General features: G+C 38.1%; 1 protein-coding gene across 3 annotated transcripts in view; it reads left to right on the forward strand.

Moving 5' to 3' along the window:
- The window catches only part of PTPRC (protein tyrosine phosphatase receptor type C), a 123,376-nt gene that overhangs the window by 51,580 nt on the left and 45,554 nt on the right, over window positions 1-26,242 (forward strand). Inside the window, exons 3-10 of one of the 3 annotated variants that reach the window (XM_012539088.3) lie at window positions 3,155-3,181; window positions 6,530-6,727; window positions 12,480-12,623; window positions 13,417-13,464; window positions 14,679-14,708; window positions 16,388-16,591; window positions 17,768-17,896; window positions 19,021-19,164. In XM_012539088.3, the coding sequence (XP_012394542.1) occupies window positions 3,155-3,181; window positions 6,530-6,727; window positions 12,480-12,623; window positions 13,417-13,464; window positions 14,679-14,708; window positions 16,388-16,591; window positions 17,768-17,896; window positions 19,021-19,164 (924 nt within the window). The remainder of the gene's footprint in view (window positions 1-3,154; window positions 3,182-6,529; window positions 6,728-12,479; window positions 12,624-13,416; window positions 13,465-14,678; window positions 14,709-16,387; window positions 16,592-17,767; window positions 17,897-19,020; window positions 19,165-26,242) is intronic. The other 2 variants (XM_012539089.3, XM_012539090.3) reach the window with 2 other exon arrangements.

Below are 26,242 nucleotides of genomic sequence, written 5' to 3' on the forward strand. Positions count from 1 at the left end.
TAGTATGGGTACCATTAAGATTTCTCTTTTCTCTGTCATCAAATCTACTATTTGATTTTTCCTCTATATTAATTGATTCCATCACTCAGGACAACATTCAGTCTCCTCACCTAGTCTCTAATGTTCGCTCTTGGCTTTTGTCCCAAAGCTGCTGTTTTCAGGTCTGATTTCTCCCTTGCATTTACTCATGCTCAGAATCATTCAGTAATGCCTTGTGGACCACATACTATGCGCAAGACTCTTTGCTGTGTAGCCAAAGCTTCTTCTCTTCTTCAGCATCCTCATCTTGTGTGATTCTTGCTGACCTCAGGTGGACGGGATTTTATTTATTAGTCATAATAAAGTACATCTATGACTTAAATGTCTGTGCAGACCACTGAAGATTAAATCTCTATCTCTATCTCTATGTCTTATGGGTTATGAGCTTTTCCAGGGAAAAGGACCATACCTTCATCATGTTCAAAAGCAGCCACTAATAGCATGCCAGCAAAACGATACATCTTTCTGGGACCTGACTGAATCAAGTGAACTTGTCTGAAGTTCCAAGGATTTAAGTGTTTATACCGAGAAGCGGCACATCAGAATAGCTTTAGACACTTAAAACCTTATAGATTTCTCAGATGAAGAAGAAGGGTGTCTTCTATGACATGTGTTCATACACTTAAACTAACTTGAATATTTTGAATGTGGCAATATGCTAAATTCTTTATGAACAATTACCACGAGGGCTATTTTTTCTTCACTTAAAACACAAGACGTTAGTTACTGATAGGCTGATATTTTATTTCTCTTATTACTTTTTTTTTTTTTACAAATCAACACAATTCTAAGAACTTTATTTAGAAGGAAATAAGAATAAACGAGAGGAAAGGGAAGACTATTAACAGGAAGATAAAAACTTTAAAAAAAAATTTTTTAAAGTCATTTTATATTATGGGATAGAAAGATAAAAGCTGACTAAAGAGGAGGGACAAAAATGCAAATAATATAAATTTAAAGCAATATTAAGTATGAATGGTTAAGAAAAAGTAGAATCAACTATACTTCAATAAAATAAATTTAAAGAAAAGGAAGAAAACCTAGAGTACTATAATAAGAAAGTATTTTATATATTTTTAAAAATATATTTTAATTACACATATTTATATAATATATATTTTACATATACATATATAAAATATAAAAATACATTTTATTTTGAGGAATAAGCCAGGAAATGTGATTGACGAATACTGGGTCATACACCTCTGATGGTGCTTCTGAGGGGAGAGAGTTTTTTCAGATCAGTTTATTCTCAGAAAATAAAATCTCAAGGCAGGAAGTACCTTAAATACTCACGCACCCATACTTCCATCTGCTGCTTGCCGCCCTTTCACAAGGTGAGTTGACTGTCATTTGGGGGAGAACTTTATGATCTCTTTATTTAATTGTCTCTTACTAAGATGGCGGATGGATCCACGTCTTACTCGATGTGGATGGAATCCAGTTCCCATCACGCCAATAAAGCCGGTTTTCCCAACATTCCCACAGACCCTAGTGATCAATCCAGTGACCCATGTTAGTACTCGTCTTAGTTCAATCATTTCCTTCTTGAAACAACCCTCGCTCTGAAGTCTTGTTGACTTCGATCTCTCCACTGCATGGAATGTTAGGTCACCTTTGCTGGGCTCTCCTTCAACATTAACCTTTAGGGTTCTATCCTGGATGCTCCTCTTTTATATGACTTGGAATCGTCACCTCCACAGCTGTAATATCTGTCCATATGCTGATCTGCAGCCTCAGCCCAGATGTATAGCCTGAGCTGCTCACCTCCACAGATAACGCTGCTAAGCGTTTTCACGCAGAAGTCTCAGGCGTATCAGATGCTCCCCTCCCACCTGCTTTCCTTTCTTCTTTCACTCAATGAAAGCATCCACAGTCTCCCTACTGCAGTTCACTAAGATGTTCAGTTACCAACTTGAGTGTCTTTCCAATTATTCCTCCTCCTCCTTGCATTCAAAGCTTTACAAAACCTTGATGACTACTTCCTGTTTCATGAATCCCATTTTTTTTTGAGTTGTGGGTACCATTTTCCTCACGTAGGACATCATCCTTCTCATATGCTTTTCTTTAAGTCTCCTCATTTTCCTGTTCCCAGCTTTGGCTTCTGATAATCTATCTTCCATTTCATAACAAGACTGATCGAAAATTGAAATGCTTCTCCATTAGACCTCCCCTTAACACCTCTTGCCAATGGCTAAAGCCTGCAAGATAAATCCCAACTTCTTCTTATTCTAGGACTAAGGTAGCTGTCCATAATCCTTTAGGTCACAGACTAAATGTACCCACGAAACCCTCTCTAACACCTCCTCCACCAGCCAGCCACCAACCCTGGGAGTCTGAATTAGGTGATCCTCATACTTGTTTCTGTATCACATTTCTTCTCATCTGTCATCACACTGTATGGCTTTCTTTCTTTTCTTTTCTTTGTTTCTTTCTTTCCTTCCTTCTTTCTCTTTTTGTCTCCCTTCCTTCCTCCTTCCTTCCTTCTTTCTTTCTTTCTTTTTTTTTCTTTCTTTCTTCTTTCTCTTCCTTCCTTCCTTCCTCCTTCCTTCCTTCTTTCTCTCTTTTCTTTTTTTTTGTTCTATATCTCACATTGAACTAAGCTCACTGGGGGCAGAGAATTTCTATAACTCGATCATATTTTATCCTAGAATGTGGTATAATGTCTAGAATATAGTAAGTACTCAATCAATAATCATCATCTCAGTAAAGGAATGCATTTGGGAAAATTTTTCCAGAAGTCTTTTCAAAGTCTTTTGCAGACTTGAAATTAATTCCAAAGCTCTCCTTTTTTTCTATTATTTTTATTTTATTTTATTTTTTTTTTTTAATTATTTTTATTTTACCTGAGAATTCAAAAACTAATAGCATAGTTTTGACATACTTGGGCTTTGTAAGCATGATATTAAGAGAAGGACTATGGTTTCACCGGGGTAAAATGTACTGAAAATTGTCACTTTGTGAATGTGAATTAACATAGGGATGCTGTTTGTATATACATATATATATATATATATATATATATATATACACACATAAATCTAACTTATATTTACATATGTATGTATGAAGTTTGAAACTTTCTAAGAGATGTTTGTTTTCCTTTTTGCAGAACAACAAGCCTTTTCTTCCACTCAAGGTATTTACATTTTACTTATTCTTGCCAAGTTTATATATTTAACATTGATAGAATTTTCTATTATTTTCTTGGGAAATCATTTTGTAAGGACAACTTTATAATCATGAATAGTCCTTGACATTCTCTTGTTCTTAACATTCCTGCTTGTAAGATATAAAGTTTGATAACTACCTGAACATATTTTTATCTGTAGACATATTATTGTGTATAAATTATAGCTTTTCTTACACCTGACAGTAAATCACATAGCAGGTTTCCAATCTCTTTTTAAATTTTGCCACTATAAATAAATCAATTTATTTTAGTTAGATTGCAAAACTTCATAGTTAAGGAACTATATGAGAAATTAGAATTCTAAATGTAACTTTATATATCTATATAAATTCCTGCAAGAGAAAAGTTTTGACAATATTGAGATATTTTGTAATAATCATTTCTAAATTCGATTGTACAACTGAATTGTCTTCACAAGTGTCCTAATCCTGAGATAAATTTAAGCAATGAAGATGCTGACAATAAATTCATATATATGAAGTGTCAAAGAAGAAAGAAAAATTAGATCTGGTTAAAAATAAATTACACCACTTAAATGATATTGTTATTGAAATTATATTATTGATGTCCTGATTAATCATATGGTTGACATTATGCATTAAGAAGATAAGTAAAGCCCTTAAGATAACCCTGATTTAACAATTATAATGCACAGTTCTAATGAGGCACATTCAAAATATTCTGAGAAGTGGATTATTAAAGAAACTCTACCATGGCAGAGAGGTTTTATAAATATGTTAAAGTCATTGGTGCATAGCAGATTGTGATTGGTTTATGCCACCTAAAGACATGCAACTCAGCATCTCCACCTTTTACAGAAGAGTAAATTCATCTCCACCATAGAAACAGGTTACTTTTGCAGAAGGGGAATGGGAGGGAGTAGAAAGGGGACTGAAGGTTTAAAACAGTAGGTGACCCTCACCTTACTGAGAGTGTCCTGATCTCTGCCCAGACTCGATCACAACAAGCCCCCAAATGGTGAAACCAGGTAAGTTAAAATAGTGGCCCCCAGTGCAAATCAGAACGTTCTCTCCCAAATACTGCCTAGGAGAATGTGGTCAGTGGAAACCAGTATCTCTCCAAAGCGGGAGCACAGGGGCAATGTGGAATTGGCAACTGAAGCATGCTTTCTCATCCTAAATTCAGTTCTTATTTATGAAGTGAGGGAATGTGCGTGGAGCTTTAGAATGTCTGCAAGGATGTTAAGGCTTCTAGGTGGAGGGTGGTTCTCCAAACACCCTTTCTTCATACACCATGAATTGAATTTGCTCTTGACTAGAAGTAATCCTTAGGAATGCTACTCTTCAAAACAGTAAAGCACTGTTATATGAGATATTTGCAGTGATTTTCCCTCTTTGGTATTCAAATCTAGCAAAGGCATGGAGGGGGTGATAAAGGGAAAAAGTTGCAACAGTTTCCTCAAAGCAAATGGGATCATTGGAACTTTGCTGACACTAAAATTAGTTTAACCTGAAGACAACAAACGAGTAATTGGTCGTCTATAATGTTGAATGTGAATGAATGTTATTGGACAGAATTTTAAGCTCCTCCCACCCTTCCATCTTCTCTCTCTCCCCATCCCTGTCTCCCTCCAGTCTCTCCCCCACCAACCCACCTCCCCTCCTTTTATTCAGTATATACTGTAACGATGAGAGAAAACACTAAAGTTAGATTTAGGATTTGACACTGAAGACAGGAAGGCACCATTTGCTTGTTACTTAGTTGAACATGTTGACATGTAATTATGGGTAGAAGTTTGTTAATAAAAACATTTACTTGTGAGTTATTAGGCTATGAAATTTTAGGGATTGGAATTTTTCTTTGGAAAAGAACACATATAACAGCTGTCCTATCTCTTTGGATTTCTGTAATCATAGAATAGTTCTGTGATCTTTCGTGTACACTGACGTCGAGGCAATTCCATGCAGCTCAGATGGGTTTTACGGGTACTTAGTAAAAATGGATTTCACATCACCTTCAACATTAATGAATAAAGCTGGGACTTCCTTGTGTCGTTTCTGTTTCCATTTCTTAATTCTCTACTCAGTGATCTTCCATTTCCATTCTTAGTTCTGCCCTTCTTAGCACTTCTGCTCCTTTTCTGATTCGCCCCCCATTCTCTCCCTTTTCCCATATTTGTGCTATTCTCGCTTGTCCAATCTTATTGAACTGAGTTAATTAAAATGCTTGTGTGATATAACTCAATTTTTTATTAATTAGATATTGCAAAACAAAATTTGCTATTCATAGAAGTAAACACATGTTAAACAGAAAATTCAGAAAAAAATGCACCTCTATAATCCTAATATTCAGAGAGCACAACATGTTTCTTTTTTTAAACTGGTGTACTTCAGCATTCTTCGAGATAAAGAAATCCACTTTCTGAATAAGAGAGCACACAAATGTAAAGGCCTTTAGTACACGGTGCTCATTTGCTCTGCAGGCACGGTTTTCCATTTGTGTGCTCATCTCAGCTGTGCACAGACCTACTTCACCACGCCCTCGCTACAGTTTTCTTTTCTCTTGCCACAGTTTTCTTTTTCCTGAAGTGAACTGAAACTGGGGGAAAAGTTATATCAGTATCTCAAATTGTGTTTCTTTGGTTATCATGAAAAAAACATTTTTGTAGACCTGGGTCATCTGTATACTTGTTTGTGAATTTTGTTTTCCAGTCTTTTGCTTGGTCTTTGCTTTGTTTGAATTTGATTGATTAAGGAAAAAAAAAACAGTGTGTGCGTCTAGAACTCTTGTCTTTCATTTTCTTCTCCTGGAATGCCTAGCCCTCCTAATAATCCCCTTCCAAATTTATCTTTCTTTATTCTTTTCTTCGTTGATCAGGTTTCCACAATTTCTTTTAATCCTCTTTACGCCTGGTGTTTCATCCTTCTGAACCCAATTGCTTTGGACAGTTGAGAATCCACCAGTGAAGTGAGAAGAGTGCAGGGAATAGCTGCTTTCACCTCATTTCCCCATTTTCACCTTTAGCCCCTGTTCTGCAGCTTGCTTTCTGTCTAAGTCTATATATTCCATCTGTCCCTCTGGATGCATCTATATTTGTACATATGCTTGTGCATACATGTGTACGCATTGTCAAATATACACACACCCCATATACACACACACACCATAACTCATATCTGTATGGTGTGTGTGTGTGTATATACACACGTATAGGTAAGTATATTTATGTACATGCGATAATGGGCTGGGGAGTTAGCCGGCTCAGATGATATGATTCAGGGTGTGACTCACATGTTTATTTTCTCCCCCCTCTATCTCCCATGAATGTGACAGGAATGAACACAACAGAAGAGCCCTCTACTCTGCCTGCAGGTGATCCCTTACCTGCTCACACCACTGCATTCTCACTCGCAAGCATCTCTGAACGAGGAAATGACTCCTCAGAGACCACGTCTCCTCCTAGCCCAGAAAGTACCACCACGGAAGCATCCCTGAACTCTTGGGATAATGATAGTTCTCTTGCTGTGACAGGTTGGCAGCGATCTTAACTGAGACGGGATTAGGGAAAAACTTGTCTCTCTTTGTTTTTACTTTTTAAATTTTAAAGTTATCAGAACAGTTTAAATTATGTTCAGTTTCTACGTGTGAGATTTTACTAAAGTGTGTAAAACGTAGAACATCTAGGTGTTCATGAAATATTGGCCGGCATAAGTAATGAAGCCTGTTGTTAGGGAAACGGGGAGGGAGGGAAGTCCCCCTAAGTAAAATCAGGGTGTGTTGACGGGGGACAGAGGCGGTTCTTGGTGTCCTCTGATCCCCACGTGCTGCATCCTTTTCCTGGTTCCTGCTCACCTAAGTTTTCTGTAGCCCCGGGGAGGTCAGAATGTCCTCTTTCAGGTCTTTGTTTGTCTCACACTCCCCAGCTCTTACCCCAAAGTAGAAATTTTCTTGGTTCAATCCCAGATCCTCAATAGCAGAAAATGATTGGAGACAGACAATTTATTATTTTTTTTAAAAAAACACACTGAGGATTAATAATTCAGCTTTGCTATTTGGATTTCTTCCAGGGATATTTGCACTGTTTTTTTTTTTTTTAAAAGTATTTAATTAGGGTTGTGAGTCCCAATGGTAGAATTTAAGATGACGTGGTCCTGTTCGTAGCAAAATATCAGAGTGACATGGGAGGTATTTCTGCTGGGGAAAACCTCTGATGCTCCTAGAATCCAGGGACACCATTGATCCACTCGTTCTCTGTTTAATGTTAGGTCCACAAGTGTATCTGGTACATAAACTGACCATCCTGAGATTGGTTCCTGCCTTTTCCTAAATAATGTGCTGTGTGCCACTTTCTGAGGCAAACTGGTTAATAGACATGTTCTGTTTAAAAAGACTAAGATATTTGTTCAATAAGGTCATCAATCTTAGCTTGAAACACAAGCACGGGTAACACCATCACATTCCTGGGTGATGGGTACACGCAGTGTTTTGAGTACCATCCGGATGAAGTTTATTGGCTGTGGTAAGTGGTTGAATAAATGTTCAGTGCCTTTTATATCAATTACAGTAATGTATATTTAATCTTTATCCCATTTTCCCTCCTACCATAGGGCAGCGGAGGTGGCTGGGACCTATCTAAACATTGCAAGTGTTGGAATTCCTTTTAACAAAAGGAATGTGAGGATGAGGGAACTGATGGCTACGTAGAACTTTTCATGCTAAACTTTTTTATTGACTGAATAACATCACACAGAGTTTTCTATTTCAAAGCTTCCACATTTCACCTCACGTGCACAAATACACACATACAACGTTCCTACCTTTTTATTTCCCCAATTTTTTCCCCTGAAAACGTTAAAGCCAGAGATTTACATATGAAGCAAAGTGCGAGAAAAAAAGGTTTAAAATGAAATAGATTGGACATATGGATGAATTATTTAAAAATACTAACTTGCTCTGGCTCAGTAATACTAGTGATAAAATTAGCTTGGAAAATTTCTTATGCTTTCAAACAATACAACACGTTTTCTTTTCTGGAAAATAATCTTGGTGATATTTCAATTCTCTACTGGGCTAAAACCTATAGGTGTTATTTATTTTATGTTTATGATTGATTTGTACTGTGGAATGGAATGTAATCAAATTTTTCTTGCTTACTAATATATGAAGGGGAAAACTATGCCTCAATCTATTTTTGTAACAGTATAATATACACCATTTCAAAAATTAAAAAATTATTATAATAAGCATTCACATGCATAACACTAAATTTAATTTTGTAATATTATCTCTGTAAAATTAATGTATGCATGTTGCAAAACAGCATTATAGAAGCATTACACACACACACACACACACACACACACACACACAATGAAAATGCACTCTCCCCAAACACTGTTCCTTAAAAAGTTGTCTATCTTCCAGACTCTCAGCATATAATTCTGTGAGTGTGTTTCCTCATATCACTTCTGATACTAGCTATTATCAATCTTTTAAAACTCTGTCAGTATGATAAACATTTTTCATTTTGATTTATGCTTTGATTTACATTAAACTTTTTTTCATAATAATGAGCATCCTTGCATATACTATTTGGCCATTGTCTCTCACATCTCTCACACATTTTTCTGGTCTTTTCCTCGTGTAAGAGATTCTTGTATATTGGGGGATTCTTTGCTTATTCTGCCTACAAAGAAATGTCCTCACTTTCAGTTGTGGAGTTGATGGAGAATTCCAAAAGCTCATAGTGACCCGAAAGTCACAAAAGCCACCTGGAAACATGAGCCACCTATGGCTGCATCAACCCAGACAGGCTCCGAGATGTGTAAACGAGCACGCAGGTGCTTCTGGCAGGTGAACTTAAAGACGAGCAGACTTGCACTTGAACAGGCTGGGCCATTTCACAGTTTGGTAAACTATAATAACAGTGTGCTCCTTATAACTTCCTGGTATTTAAAATTTTCCCCTGCCATGGGGAGATATTGATACAATGATCTCGCTTTCCTACCTTAGAGTTTAACCAGCCCAGACGCCTCACCTGCCGTCTCCCGCAGACCCGCGGGTGCCTCTCTGCACTCACCCCAGCTCTGGGCAGGAATGTCAAGTCCAGTTTGTGGCTCCTTCAGACTTGTGCCAATACAAAGAGCACATGAACACCGTCTAAGTACGGAGTGAGGGACTCCAACCACTGTTCCACGTGTAGCATTTGCTGGTGGATGGATTTGGAATTTCAAACTTTCAGAGTCACCCCTATTCCAACAGGGCACCTAACAAAAGTCCTTGTAATAGTGATGAATTGATAAAGAATGAGAATTATGAGAATACAGGAAAGACCTGTTCAGGGGGTTAGTCAGGGCTTTATATGTTTGTTTATAGTTTAGGCAAGTATAATTCTGCAGTGAAAACTTCTTGCTAGTAATAAAGAATATATGCACAGATTCTTTCCTTAAAGACCTCCTACCTAAACAAAACAGGGAAGAGTAGATGGTGTACATTATCAAGAAAGGGCACTGAGAAGTTATAACCACAAATACATCGGTTTTAAAAGAATGAAAAAAAAAAAGGATGCTCATATTTTCCATTCAAACATCAAGATTCTTTCAGTTCAGCATCTCTATTTATAAAAACTGCAAAATATCCTCTCCCTGATCTTTCCAAAACTCGTGTCTAATCAGTTCACGGTGCCCCTTTTTATCCTAAAAAACAAGCATGTTTCTCAGGTTGCAAATGCACACAACCACATGTATACACTTAGTGACCTGAGTGCCTGAAAATTAAAGATATGAATGGGGAGCCTGGCAGGGAAGTGGCCTTGCTTTAAGTATGGCTCCAACGAGGAAGCCAAGTGTATCAGATAGAATAATTATTATTTTGAAGTATTAAAACTGCTCCTTCGGCATCAAAATCATGACAGGCAATCCAGGAAGCGTAAACAGCTGGGGAAAGAGCTGCCCTTGTCTCCCTGCCCCATTTCACTCACTCTGGCTGCCATGGGAACAGCAGTAAAAAGATCTGGAGCTTTTAGCAAATCCACAGAAGTTGTGGATGGGAAGGATGTGGGAAAAAGCTAAGGAGGGTTGACCTGGGAGGCTGGTCGTCACACAATTTAGTTTGCTTTGCCCCATCAAGGACTTCTTCCTCTCCCAGTGGTTAATTCCACTAATTAAACATCTATTAGGATTAATTAACCTCATTCAAATTGTAATTGCCATTCCTAAGCCATCGCTGAGATTACTAAACCAGGGAACGTAGTTTTCCTATGAAGAGGGAAGGTCAGGGATGTGCAGAGGGTGAGGGTGGGAGACCTCAGAATGGCATGAGGACCAGGGACCTTGGGGAGGGGCAGAGAGAATGAGCTAGTGAAGCGAGGAGTAGAAAAAAGTGTGGAGGAAGGCTAAAGTCAAGCCTAGCTGATTTCAAAATTTGCAGAGGGCCAGCTGTGCCTACCATTTTTTTTCAAAGGATTAAAAAAATGCATCTTCTCCTCTTCTCCTGGTTCTGTGGGAGGCTTCCACTGAGGAGCCCGACCTGAAGAACTGATGTTTAAGCTATTCGTCCTGTTCCGCGGTTTAGCTAAATTTGGGGTTCAGTGGTATTTGAAGACTGAGCTGAGAACCCAAACTGAAAATTTAGCAGATGCATGCTCGGTCCTAGTGGCATGGATGTGTGTGACTGGAGGGTGCCTGAGGGCTCGCGTCAGAGCCATCTGGGGGATGCGCATGCGTGTGTCACTCGGCTGAAACACTGAGCATCTGACTGCAGATGCAGGACCCACCTCATACCCTTGAACCGGTGACCCCAGGGATCGTGACAGTGAAATAACCACACAAAGCTCAACTAGGAGCTAGCCCTATTTCTTTTGCTTCTGCCAGGACCACTAGCATAGTGCTAAGCGTCTAGTTGGCACCCAGTGAATACACGTTGCTCCCTTGTGCTGTGATTCTGGGTGTGGTGTCTGTGCGTGGGAGGAAAGATGTGACATGCGGTGGGTGCTTTGAACCTTGACCATGAAAAGTCCTAACCGAATAAGTGTGGGCTTTTACCGGCGACAACCCTTGATTCTATACCCACTAGCTCATCTGTAATTGGAAACGAAGGGGATGCTGTCAATATAATGGGAAGTCCCTGGGCTCTGAACCAGTTTGCTTTTTCCTGGCAAGGGGAGCCTCCATAGTGAAGGTAGTATGGTGACCTTCAGCTGGAAGGAAAACAATCCCCCAGTTCAGCAACTGCACAGGCGGGATCCCCTTCAGCTCTATTTTCAGAAAATCGGAAGGAAGCACCTGCACCCAGGGATCCCTCCCCAGAGAGGTGCACCTCACCCACGGCACTTGGCAGGGGCTGGCGGCAGTTCCTCTTGTGGCAACCTCACTGCAGCAGCCTTTTGCCCTCAGATCTCACGTCCATCTCTGTGGTCCCTGCGCCAGCCAGCGGCACCCACTCTGTGCATTTTCAGTATTGCTTAAGGCAGCCCCCCGCCAGGAGGCTTGGCCTCCCTGGGCAGTCCAGGCTTTCTCCCGAGGTCCCAGATACTTTTAAAATGTGTGCTGTGATGCCAAAGCTGCATAGGTTCTGAGGTGTCTGCCTTTAAACTCCTCTCTCCCATAAGCCGTGTTATTTTTCATCCCATTTTGTAGACGCATAGGTTGTGAGGTAGCAGGAGTGCTTGAGTGTTTACTGCCCGGCCTTAGCTTCTAAAGTGATTTTTTTTTTAATTTATTTTTGGCTACCTTGGGTCTTTGTTGCTGAGCGCGGGCTTTCTCTAGTTGCTAGCGAACGGGGGGCTACACTTCGTTGCGGTGCGTGGGCTTCTCATTGCAGTGGCTTCTCCTGTTGCGGAGCTCAGGCTCTAGGTGCGTGGGCTTCAGTAGTTGTGGCATGTGGGCTCAGTAGTTGTGGCACGTGGGCTCAGTTGTTGTGGCATGTGGCCTCAGTAGTGGCTCACGGGCTCTAGAGCACAGGCTCAGTAGTTGTGGTGCATGGGCTTCAGTAGTTGTGGTGCATGGGCTTCAGTAGTTGTGGCATGTGGGCTCAGTAGTTGTAGCTCGTGGGCTCTAGAGTGCAGGCTCAGTAGTTGTGGTGCATGGGCTTCGTTGCTCCGTGGCATGTGGGATCTTCCTGGACCAGGGTTCAAACCCGTGCCCCCTGCCTTGGCAGGCAGGTTCTTAACCCCTGCACCACTAGGGAAGCCCTGGCCTTAGCCTCTATTAATAAACATGCCTCTGTGGGCTGTGTGGCCTCTGCCCTTGCAGGGCAGGAAGGCTGATGGCCTTTGTGATTACAGGGGCTCCAGGAGAGAGGACTGCACCGAGCAGCTTGCCTGCAGACACAACTTTCCCACCAGTAACCACTCTCAGCCCTGCACACAGCAGTCCTGCTGCCTCACCTGCACACATCTCCAACTCGACCACCCAAGACAATGCCTCAGGTTTGACCGTGATGCTCTAGGTGTTTTAGGTTCTGGATGATGAAATGGAAACTTGAAAACTTGACAGTTTTCAACTTGTGGCTCTTTTATTTCACACCAAATATGACTGTGGGTTTGCTGTTTTACAAATTTTCACACAGTGATACTAAATTAGGAAAAAAAAAAAAAGCCTTACCAGTAAGCTTTCTATGGGCATATTTAATTTTATTATTTATATTATAAAAGTTCATGGTGAAGAAGAAAGATAACAAACTTTAATGTCCTATAGCCCTGAGATCAAATACAGCCTCTTCAACTTTCTAGCTGACTTTAGGACAAGTTACTTAGAGTTTCTGTGTGTCAATTTTTCTTTCTGTAAAAATGGGTATAATAATACTCATTTCATAGGATTGATAGGAAGACGGAATATGTAAAAAGTCTGGTATGAACTGAATAGTACAAAAGGGTAACAGGTATCCTTGTTAGTAATTAAAATAAGGATAGCTGTAACAGGATGAGAGGTAGTTTGAGGGAGACTGCACACGTCAGAATTATACTAAGGAATGAATAGTTTCTTCTCAACGTATACAATGTCTAGTTCCAATTGTTTGCACTCTTAGTCATCTTAAACGGCCACGTGTAGACAAATCTTTGACTCACTTTCTTATTTTAAAAACAAGCAAGTGTCAATTCAAACGAGGAGGAAGCCTCTAGCAAAGATTCAGTTAAGAAATCATCTTTGCTAAAGAGTTTTCCCCTCGACCCTCGATATGACAAACTCATTAACCGTGACCCTCTGTTCATTTCCTTGCAGATAAGTTCAATGCGTCCACTACACCATCCTCTCCGACCTCTGCAAAAGGTATTATCTCTACAACTGATCTCACAACAACAGGTGACAACCTGACCCCCAGTCATGCAGTCACACCACCACCATGTGCTTTGGACATGCTCATTGAAGGGTCTTCCGTTGACTCCACCCTGGGCTCTTTCTTCGAGAAGTTCAATTGAGTGTTCTAATCCTGAGGGCTGTGGAAGGGCAGTTGGTCCAAAACACAGATCAGTTTCTGCAGTGCAACAGCCGATGAGATCAGGGCCGGTGTTACTGTGATAACCTCTTACATCATTGTCGTAGCATCCCCCAAGAGTTGTGTACTCTATGAAAACTCGTAGAAATGACCAGCTATACTAGGACTTCTAAGAGTGGGTTTCGGTGTTGGTATGAAAAAGAACAATTCTCTCAGTGGAGCTCTCTGTTCCAAGAGGTCAGTGGCAGAGGAGTGATCGCAGAGCCCCAGACACACACGTGGGATGTGGAGATGGAGGTGGGGGGCTCCATGCAGGGAACGAACGTCCAGGAGGTGGTAGAGTCTGCAATGGGTCAGCCATTCAGAGCCCGCCAGGACACTATTCTCCCTGCAAGTTCTCCATCTCAAAGACCAGATTAGCAGAGATCTATTAGCTTCCACAAACCCCATTTCCATCCAATTCTTCAGTTAAATACATATGCTCACACAAGATAGTTCTCAGTTGGTGGACGGAATGATGTGTTACCCTGGATTTAGTATATGGGCAAAGAGCTTACAAAAGTTAAACCAGACAATGAAGCAGCCCTTGCCTGTTTTCTGATTTTTTTTTAATAAACAAAGGAGTAAACTGAACTTTCTAGGGATTATAATTATATAAACCTATTTTGAGATTAATCAAGGGGAGGAAGACTTTTAAAATATTTCTGGCTGCGTAAATAGTCAACCACATCACCATTACATAATCAGATGTGTGCCCCAAAGTCTTAATATTGTATTATCACAGTTGTGTTTATTGGGTGAATTTATGAAAACGTTTTATAGAACTAGCTTGTTGGCTTACAACCTTTGAAGTTTTGAGATCCAAACATGGGAACAGGCACTGCAAACTCTGCATTATCTGTTAAACCTAACTCGGTAGATTCTATAATTTATGAAGATGAAACATTGTAAACCACCCTTCCTCAGAATGACTAGAGCAGAGATATTCTAATAATTTTTATAATTTGCAAATTTTAATAATTTGCATTTTCTTTTTTTTCTATTACAGATCCTAATACTACACATAAGCCATCATGTGGTAAGTTTGTCTACCTAGAGGCAACATATATCACTTTAATGATTTCCTTCTTTATTACAAGCTTTCAAGACCCCCCAGCAGGCTAAACTCACTGGCTCTAATTTCTCACCAACAATTAGCGCCAACTATTAAGAGCTAGGGTCCTTCAGGGCAAGAAGCTTTGATGTCACAGTCAGACCTAGTTTTGAGGATTACGATTGATAATTACTAGCAAAACAACCTTGGTGGTGCCACTTAACTTCAGTTTGCGTATTTGTAAAGTGGGATGATAGCAAGGTTGTTTAGCGGTTGGGAGAGGATTCTGTGTAATGATAAATATGAAATGTGAATAATACCTTCAAGGCTCACCAAGAAGAAAAAGTCTCTCTGTCTCGCCAGGGTTAGGCTCAAAGCAGATGCTTGAGAACAGTTTGTATCCATCCTTTTCCCATTTTCTTCCTCTGTTCTCAGTGGAAGCAGAGTCCTTCTTCGTGGCCAGGGCTCATCCCTCCATGTGTTTCTAAATCTCACCACTGGAATTCCGACCTTCAGTGGCTCTCCGTATATTTAGTGCAGACATCAGCCTTTGTATGTTTGATTAATGAATATGATCTGGATGACCAGGTTCTTCTTGCACTGTTGCCTCCTTACACTTTTCACTTAAGTAACGTGGAAGTGCTCAGTTTCTTAAAACATGTTTCTTCCTGCCCCTGTGTTCACCCCTGTTCTTCTTCCTCTACACTTGGAATGCATCCTCATCCGCCACCTCCCTCCCCCATCAATTTTTCTATGTCCTGCTCATATTTTAAATGCAAACTGACTCACCTCTCTGGAGGACCCCTCCTGGTCCTGCAATCTGAACAGACTTCTCTGCCTCTTTACCCCTGTATTATTTTGTGCATCATCTTATTTTGGTGTTTTCTGTAGTTCATGCCTGTGCCTGTCTGCACGTTAGATTCTATAGTTCCAAAAGCGGATCATTTGTATTCCTAGTGCTTGGGGCAGTGTCTTAAGCAAAATAAAGCCTTCATAATTTTTTGGTACTAAAAATGAGTGAATAAGTGAATGTGTGTTGAAAAGATATTTTTACAAGTCAATGGAGTCTGTTTAAATAAAGGGAAGAGTGTGAGATGACACTCAGAGAAAGTGCTTAGGAGGAGTTGTTATCAATAATTTTACACAAGTAGAGGAATAACGAGGCCTCTGCTCCCTAAGTAATTAATGTTCCCCATATCGAGAGAAAGAGATAATCAAATACTACACTTTAGAAAGCAAGGGAAATGGTAGAGCAAGAAGAAGAAATTTGTCAGATGCGTTGTTCATTTCTGTGTAATTCAACCATTTTTGAGCCCTTTCTGATAACAGGTTTTACACAAGGATCTGGATTTATGGCGATGGTCAAAATTGATGGGATTTTTCTCTCATGGAATTTACAGTCCGGTTAGGAAGACAGACATTAATCCAATTATCATCCAAATACAAACTCACAAGCTGAGGTCTTTGATGCGACAGTGATGAAAAGGGAATCACGAAAGAATAACATGGAGGCACTGATCTGTCCCTTCTCTTTTTTATGTTCCTGGGGTTATTTTGTTGGAGATTGGATATTTTTAAAAATATACATTAAGGAGTTTGTATTTAATAGAGGTTTATTCATCTGAAAAATAAAAGATAAGCTTCACTATTTTATTTTCTTTCAGAAGACAAATATGCAGTTATCTCTGTGCACTACGTTTATAACAATGAGAGTGAAACATATAATGCAACACTTAGTGACGAGAACGGTAACCCTCTTAAGTCTGAAGAGCCTCTCCATGGCCTAAAGGAATGTGAAAAGAAGAATATCAATATAACACATCCTTCATGTTACCCTCCATTTAAATATTTATTAGAGGTACCACCAGGTAAATATCCGTTGATTTCTGTTCGTGCATTTACAGCAACACTGCAGTTTTGTGTGTGATGTGTCCTACTGGTCACAGGAGTTAGTAGGCAGGGGAACAGGGCTGAGGGAAAGATGGCGGCAGGAGGCCAGTGTGTGGACTTCTGCTCTCCAGACCCAGTGAAAATGGTAACCTCAGAGAAGCCTTACCTGCCTCCTTACACCTCTTTTACAGAGTGCTTCATGTCGATTGGATCTAATTTATCCCACTGAGTGGTTATTCACAAGTTTTCTTTTTTCTCTGCTACTGAATTCAAGTCATTATATATGTGTGTGTGTGTGTGTGTGTGTGTGTGTATATAAATCCTTTTAAATACAAGTGTGTCTAGAATATCTTGGGGGAATAACACAAAGTCAAAGGTTTGATGTTTGTGGAAAGAACAAAAGTACTTTCACCAAAAAAAAAAAAAAAAAAGGGGAGCGTTATAGTCATGTTAAGGTGATCAAGATGGTTTTAGTACCTAAGCTACTGCTGGGAAAGAGGAGACTAAGGTACCAAGCTGACTTCAGAGAAGCTACCTTCACAAAATGCATTTTCTAAAAGGGATTCAGGGACTATGTAAGTTTGTTGAATCTCTCACATCTTTTAATAATTCAAGATCATTGATTGACTTATTAACATTTAAATAGGTTAAATATCTGATGTTTTTGAAAAATGCCATTTAACTTATTCATTTTTCTCTAAATGTTACTGGAATAAATGATCAATTAAAAACAGAAAATGACAATTTAAAACAATACATTGCCCAGAGTGAAGCCCCCATGCTCTGTGTAATGATCATGCAATGAAAAAAATCAAAGAGTAAATGAAAAATTGAAGATACAAATAAGAAAACAAAATGGAGTATCTTTTAAAATGTGCAAAAAATGCAATTTTATCTAGATGTTTCCTTGGGTTCCATTTTTTTAAAGTAGCATAAATTCTAACTGAAATGCTACCAATATGTGTGATGTTAAAAAAAGAATAAACTAAAGAATCAAGAAATTCAACACCCTGAGAGTTATTAGACTTTTTTCAAAAGTAATCTAAATTCTTGCCAGATTCTGTATCATGAATATAATTTCAATGACTGTAATTGAGCATAAGGCACACATTATGAAATATTAATCATCTATTTTTGTATCTTTTTCTTAACAGATCGTAAACATTTTCAGCTGAATGAGTGTGTAGAACCTGAAAAGGCAAATACTTCTCTTTGTTTACGTTGGGAAATCAGTAAAAATTTTACTTGTGATAAAAAGAATATAACATATAAATTTAAATGTGGTAAGAATTTAACATTGATCAGAGGAGTTTTTTTCCTATAGTGGGATGTTTTTCTAGATATTCTCTAATCCTTCCTTCCTTTCTTCTTCCTTCCTTCCTTCTTCCATTCTCTCTTTTTCTCTCTCTCTCTCTCTCTCTCTCTCTCTCTCTCACACACACGCATAGTCCATGATATGTTTGGAATCAAATCATTGTATTCTCTATACAACTCAAATTCACAAAATAGACAAACACTCCACCTGAAAAATAATGTTTGAAATAGCAATATCAGTTAATTCATAAGAATTTTCGTGGCAACTGCTATACACGAGGTATTGTTGAAAATATTATCAGAGAAGAGAGTTATGAAAAATTATGGTACACATACTCTTAGAATGAAAGGGAAAACAACCATAATTTCACGTGATTCCAAGAGTTTTCTTTGTCAGCCCTCCATCAACAACATTTATAAACAACTACAAGAAGACTTAGATAAAATGAAAGTAGAGAAAGAATAGTAAGTGCTTCTAGGAATATGAATTTGAGTTCAGGGAAGGGGGAATAATTGAGATAGCATTTCTTTTTAATGATTTAATAACTTTTAATTTATTTTCATTTGCATTTATTGGGATGAAATCTCCCCCCTTGGCATAAAGCTATCTGCTAGGCCATATTTGGCAAGACAGACAAACAAAGACACACAGACTCTCACACGAAGGATGGAGTATGATACTGCTTATAATCATCATGTTACGGGGAAGGTGCTCAGCTCGGACACGAGCAGGGTGAGGAAAGCAAGGACAAACATATGACAGACTGATGATTAAACAAGATATCTTTGAGGTAAAGGCTATGTCAAGTGCAATCTCAATTTCTGAACAGAGAACAATGAACTAAGGCCACATTTTATCAGCTAAATTAGAGACACTCTCAAATTCAGTTCTACGTCTTAATGTTTTCTTTAAAATTGAGTGTAGCAAAATCATGCAGCATTATAGCTGATAGCAGGTCCTTTTACTTATTGTTTTGACCATTTGCATAGGTTTTCAATCTAATAGATATTAATTATAGATATAAAACCGAAATGAAATTTAAGTGTGATATATTGTATTCATATACTCATATGCAATACTTATTTCTTTTAGATGGCCTTTCTCCATATAATGAAAGTGGCAGATTTGAAAAGTTCAACCTTCAGCCCGAAAGTAATTATACTTGTAGTTCAGAAGTATCTTATAATAACAAGATTCTTACTAGCCAAAATACAACTATTAAAACAGATTTTGGAGGTGAGTATATCACTTACATTTATATGTTAAATTTCTTTCCTTTTTATATTCTTATGATTCGTCGAGAATCACAGAAAAAGATGTTATGGATTTGGAGAAAGGGTTTCAGAAAATGGCTTTGTGTCCGTTTTAAAGTAAGAATTTAGAAATAAATGACAGCGAATCCAAACCTTCATCAAGTTTTTTGCAAACTGTAGGCTGTTGTGAGGTCGGGGTGGAAACAAAACTGTGAGGTAAGTGAAATGCTTGTTCACGTGTTTTCCATTTTATTTCCCCTTTCTTCCTGTAGCAGCATTCTCTTCTTGGTGTGTCCTGCATCTTTTGCCCCCTCTATCAAATCCTGCCGCTGATAGGAGTAAAATGAGCACAGAAGCTCACTTTAAGAAGCTAATAAAACGCAATGGTAAAGCTAAGTGTTGATGGCAAAATAACAATTGTTATTACTAAAATGTCAGCAATATAAATAATAACCAGACTATCATAACTAATAACAACTGGAAAGTAAAATTCTGGAAAGTAATAGCATTTGGAAGATGGAGGGGAGAAGGAAGTGAAAAGTGCTAACATTTCAGTTGTATTTAGTGGAACAGGGGTCCCCAACCCCCGGGTACTGGTCCTCGGCCTGTTAGGAACCAGGCTGCACAGCAGGAGGTGAGCATCCGGTGAGCAAGTGAAGCTGCATCTGCCTCTCCCCATCGCTCCCATCACCGCCTGAACCAACCCCCCAACCCCAGTCCGTGGAAAAATTGTCTCCCACGAAACTTGTCTCTGGTTCCAAAAGGCTGGGGACCGCTGTAGTAGAAGTAAAGACATTCCAGTTAAATTTAGAATCTGCTAGGAAACTATGTTAATTGTGCATAAGACAACTTCTGAGTAACCACTAAAAACGTGAAAGACAGATAAATAGATGGCTTTTCCTATCAGCAGTAGAAGGAAGTTATGGAATAAAAAAAAAATTCTTCATGTTAAAGGAGGAAAAGGAGAAAGAAGGGAAAAGAAGGAGGAAGAAGAGGGAGAGAGATTGTGAGAGAGAGAGAGGGAGAGAGGGAGAAGGAGAAGAAGAAGAAAGGGGGGAGGGGGAAGGGAAGGAAGAAGAAAAACGTGGCAGGAAGGGAGGGAGAGAGAGACTACTAAGTAGGAAACAATAGGTAAAATAGCAGAAACATGTCAAAGTATCAAAAGTCACTAAATATAGATGGCTTAAATTTACCTTTGGGAACAAAGATATTCAGACTTGAGTAAAGTAAAGACATATTTGCGGGGAGGAATTTGTAGCCTTAAGTAAGATCAAGTGACATTTTACGGAAACTTTTTTTTTTTTTTTTTTGGTGGTACGCGGGCCTCTCACTGCTGTGGCCTCTCGCATTGCGGAGCAACAGGCTCCGGACGCGCAGGCTCAGTGGCCATGGCTCACGGTCCCAGCCGCTCCGTGACATGTGGTATCTTCCCGGGCCAGGGCACGAACCCGTGTCACCTGCATCGGCAGGCGGACTCTCAACCACTGCGCCACCAGGGAAGCCCTATGGGAACTTTTATCACTTTGCTCTCTATTGAATGAAAATCATTGGAGAGTGCTTGGAAAAGAACCAGAAAACAAAAGCAGAGAAAGCAGAAAATAACAAAGTTTAGAGTACAGATTATTGAAAGAAGGAACAAACAAAAATTGCAGGAATTTACTAACCAATTTAAAGGCTTGGTTTTGAAAAGAATAATACAATAGTTAGACCTCTAGCAAAACAACCTTCCCCCATGCATTATAAAAAGGAAATTAAAAATACAGTAGAAATTTTACAGATTATAAAGAAATTTGCATCCAATATGAAAAGTTAGATAAAATGGATAATTTTCTAGAACATAGGAATTATGGACATTTGCCTAGGAAGAATTAGAAAATTGGAGTTGTATATAAAATAATAGTCTAATACCTCTCTAATCTCTTCACACTCGTTGTCTGCTTACCTCACCTGCCCTTTAAAAAAGAAAAACCAGAAAGGTAAGTTTACAGTTAGTTCCTATCCTATTCAAAGTGTTCCACAGTGTAGAAATCATGGAAATCTATCTACTAATTTTGATTGTTGTTAGGGTGGGGGATAAACTAGGGTTACTGTTATGTGGATACCAAACTTGGGCAGAGCTGAGGCAACTATAGGCCAGTCTCTCCTATGAACATAGATAGTAAATAGTAAATGAACTGTTAGCAGAGTGGATCCTTTAGTACATTATAAAATATGTAATTACAGAAGAAGTTCTATGGATGGCAAATAAGCCTATGAGAAGATGCTCCACGTCCCATGTAATTGGGGAAATTAAAATAACAATGAGATATCACTGCACACCTTTAGAATGGGCAGAATCTAGAACACTGACAATACCAAATGTCGGCAAGGATGGGGGGCAACAGGAATTCTCATTCATTGATGGTAGGAATGCAAAATGGTACAGTCACTTTGGAAGAGATTTTGAGGGTTTCTATAAAACTAAACATCATCTTACAATGCAATCCAACCATCACACTCCTTGGTATTTACTCAAAGGAGATGAAAACTCATGACCACATAAAAACCTGCACATGGATGTTTATAGCAGCTTTATTCATCATTGCCCAAACTTGGAAGCAACCAAGATGTACTTCAGGAGGTGAATGGTAAATAAACTGTGGTCCATCCAGACAATGGAATATTATTTAGCACTAAAAAGAAATGAGCTATAAAGACATAGAGGAACCTTAAATGCACATCACTAAGTGAACAAAGCCAGTCTGAAAAGGCTACATACCATATGGTTTCACTATATGATATTCTGGAAAAGGCAAAACTGTGGAGACAACAAAGAGATCAGTGGTTGCCAGGAGTTGTAAGGGAGGGAGGGAAGGATGAATAGGCAGAACACAGAGGATTTTAGGTCAGTGAAAGTACTCTGTATGATACCATAATAATGGATACATGTCATGTAATATATTAGTCCAAATCCATCGAATGTACAACATCGAGTGAACCCTAATGTAAACTATGGACTCAGGTGATAATGACGTGTCAGTGTAGTTTCATAAATTGTAACATAAGTACCACTCGAGTGGAGGATGTTGGTAAGAGGGGATGCTGTGCATATCTCTGTGCCTTCTCCTCAATTTTGCTGTGAATTCAAAAATGCTGTAAAAAAGTAAGGTCTTAAAAAAACCCACCATTATTGAGTTTGTTCCAGTAATGCAGGAATCCTGCAGCCTTTGAAAATAGCAATTTAACCATTTTACATGTCATTTTATTCAGGCAACAGGGGAAATTTTTCAAGACCATTGCCAAAGAAGCCACATTCTTAAAAAAAACAAACCCACAAACTTTTGTTCGTTCACCTACTGTATGATTCACCCATGTAAAGTATAGAAGTCAGTGGTTTTTAATATATTTAGAGTTGTAAATCATCACCTGAATCAACTTTAAAACATTTTCTTCACACCAAAAAAAATAAAATAAAATAAAACCTACAAAAAAACAAGCAACAGCAAAAAGCTGGTATATTTTAACAGTCACTCCCCATTTCCCTCCGGCTCCCATATCTAGGCAATTATCAATTTACTTTCTGATTTGATGGATTTGCCTAATCTGGACATTTCATATAATATGTTGTCTTTTGTGTCTGGCTTCTTTCACTTGGTGTACTGTTTTCAGGGTGCATCCATGTTGTAACGTATCAATACTTCTGTTTTTTTATTGTCTAATAATATTCCATTTTATGAATGTACCTTGTTTTGTTTGTCCCTTTATCAGTTGAGTGACATTGAAGCTGTTTCCACTTTTTGACTATTATGGATAATGCTGCTATGAACATTTGTGTACAAGTTTTGTGTAGATATATGTCTTCGTTTCTCTTGTGTTTATACCTAGGATTGGAATTTGGGGGTTATATGGCAACTTTATGTTTTGCATTTTGAAGAACTGCCAATCAGTTTTCCAAAGTAGCTGCATCATTTTACATTCCCACCAACAACGTATGTGTTCTTATTTCTTCACATCTTCACCAACAGTTATTGTCTTTTTTATTTTAGCCATTCCAGTGGGTGTGAAGTGGTATCTCATTGTGATTTGAATTAATGACTAATGATCTTGAGCATAGCTTCAGCTGTTTATTTGCCATTTGTATAACTTTTATCACTATTTGCCCATTCTTAAAAGTTGGGTGATTTTTCACTGAGTTGTAACAGTTCTTTATATATTCTAGACACAATTCAGATATATGACTTGCAAATATCTTCTCCGGTTCTCTGGGTTGTCATTTTAATTTGTTGATAGCTTTTGAAGCTTATAAGTTTTTAATTTTGATGAGGTCCAATTTATTAAATTTTACCTTTGTTACTCATGTTTTTGATGTCACAACTAAAATTTCATTGCCAAATCCAAGGTTATGCAGAGTTATCCCTATGTTTTCTTCTAAGAATATTTTAGTTTTAAGTCTAAAAATTAGCTCTATTAATCCACTTGAGTTAATATTCATTTATGATTTGAGGTAAGGGTCCAATTTCATTATTTTGATGTCCTAGCACAATTTAGTGAAAAAACTATTCTTTTCCCATTGAATGTTCTTTACATCCTTGTCAAAATTAATTAACAATTATGATGGGCTTATTTCTGGACTCTTCCATTCCATTAATCTATACATCTAATGCCAGTACCACACTGTTGGTTAGTGTTGCTTTGTGTAAGTTTTGAAATCAGAAAGTGTGAGTCCTTCAACTTTGTTCTTCTTCAAGATTGTTTGGGATATTTGAGGTCCCTTGAAATTCCATATGAATTTTGAGATCAACTTGTCAATTTCTACAAAGAAGCCAGCCAGGATTCTGACAGAGGTTGAGTTAAATCTGTAGATCTATTTGAAGTGTTGCCATCCTAACAATGTTAGTTTTCTGGTCCATGAATATGGAGTGTCTTTCCATTAATTTAGGTATTCTTTAATTTTCTTGGAGAATGTTTTGTATTTCTCAGTGTGCAAGTCTTATAGTTCTTTTGTTAAATTCACTCCTAGGTTTAAATTTATTCCTGCTTATAATGGTGGTGTTTTCTTAATTCCATTTTCAGATTGTTCATTGTCAGTGTGTGGACATACAATGGGCTTTTCTGTATTGATCCTGAAATCTGTCTCATTGCTGAAGTTGTTTATTAATTATAATATTACAGGACTTTTGACAGAACATACTAAAGTGATTCTGAATTTCATGTGGAAGGGATAGCTAGCTGAGAGTAAGGCAGCTTCCTAAATCCATGTCTCCAGTAGCCCACCAAACAACTCAAAGCCATTAGAAAATAAATGAACCTACAGAAATACTATGTCTTCATGTAACTAGCAAAAATTTAATGCTTTTTGGATACAAATACTAAAATTAGTACAGTCTTTATAAATCACTGTGACAAAATAGAAATCCCAGGAAAAAAAATATTTTATTGTTTATAAAAGTGCAAAGGCAATTCAGTGGAGGGAAGGATTTTTTTTTGGTTATTTATTTGGATATTTATTTCATTATTAGATTTTTTTTTAGTTATCCCTATAGAAAAAATAAATACATCAGCCTTTATCTCTCAACAAACACAAAGATTAACTCAAAATGGATTGCAGAGCTAAACACTAAATCTAAAACTATAAAATGTCTAGACAAAGACATTAGAAAAATCTTTGCTAGTTTAGCTTAAGCAATGGTTCCTTAGATGGACACAAAAAGCAAGAATCATAAAAGAAAAACATTTAGAAATCAAACTTCATAAAAATTAAACATTTTTGCTCTTTGAATAAAGTCACTAAGGAAATAAAATTTTTTCACAATTCATACATTGTGAAAAAATATCCACAATTAATTTTTTCAACAGAGAGTTTTGGGAGAATATATAGAGAATTCTTCCAAATACAAAATAAGACATCAAGTAACCCAATTAAAAATGGACAAGAATTTTGATCATATGCTTCACAGGAAAAGATACACAAATGGTCAATAAGCACATAAAAATTTTCCCAATATCATTAGTCAACTGGGAAATGCAACTTAAAACAACAAACAGATGTTGATGCCATCACACACCAACTAAAATGAAAAAGACTGACAATACTATTGGTGAGAAGGCAAAGTAATAACTCAGCACTTTCACTCCAGGTATTTACCAAAGAAGAAAGGACATGTCCTTTCCACAGAAAGGCTTCTGCACAAATATCCATAGTAGATTCACTCATAGTAGCCAAAAGCCTGGAAACAACCCAGATGTCCATCAACAGTTGAATGAATAGATGAAATGTGCTCTATCCTTAGAATGGAAGACTACTCACAAATAAAAAGGACTAACTACTGACACATACAGTGTGAATGAATGAATATGAATGAATCTCCAGAACATTCTGTTAAGTGCAATATGCTGGACGTAAAAATGTACCCACCGTTTGATTTTATCTATATGAAATGAAAGAAAAGATTAATTTAATCTATAGTAATAGAAGGCAGTACAGAGGGTGTTTGGGGGTGGGCAAGGGAACTGGGTGGACTGGGAGGGGGCACGGAAGAACTTCCAAGGTTGGATAGAAATGTTTTATATCTGATTGCGATGGTGGTTATATCGATGCATATATTTGTCAAAACCCATCCAACTATACCCCAAACGGGCAGGTTTTCATATAAATTATACCTTGTAGTTTTGATTTAAGCATTTATTACATTCTTCACCTCAAGTTCTGATGACTAGTTACTGGAAGTGATGACAAGTGTTACTCCAGTACTGACTGTTAATTTTATCAGCCCTACCAGTGACAGATTTCCAGCATAGGGAAATCTAGACATCCCAAGATAGCTGGACAATAATATAAATGAGAGGAAGAGGGGTTTTCAGATCTCGTCAAGTCAGTGGAACATTTAGGCTCCACAATGTCACCCTGGAGTGACACTCTGTTACATGACCATATCAAATTTAACAAGACCAGATATCTTTCTTTTACTTTCATCATCAATTCATAATTAATCAAAATATGGCTATTAATAATGCATGCTGATAATATGAAGAACGTTTTCTCCATGTCTTGTTTCTTACATTTTATATTCTTATTCTTTCAA

This window comes from Orcinus orca, chromosome 1 (genome assembly GCF_937001465.1).
Source record: "Orcinus orca chromosome 1, mOrcOrc1.1, whole genome shotgun sequence".
Lineage (NCBI taxonomy): Eukaryota > Metazoa > Chordata > Mammalia > Artiodactyla > Delphinidae > Orcinus > Orcinus orca.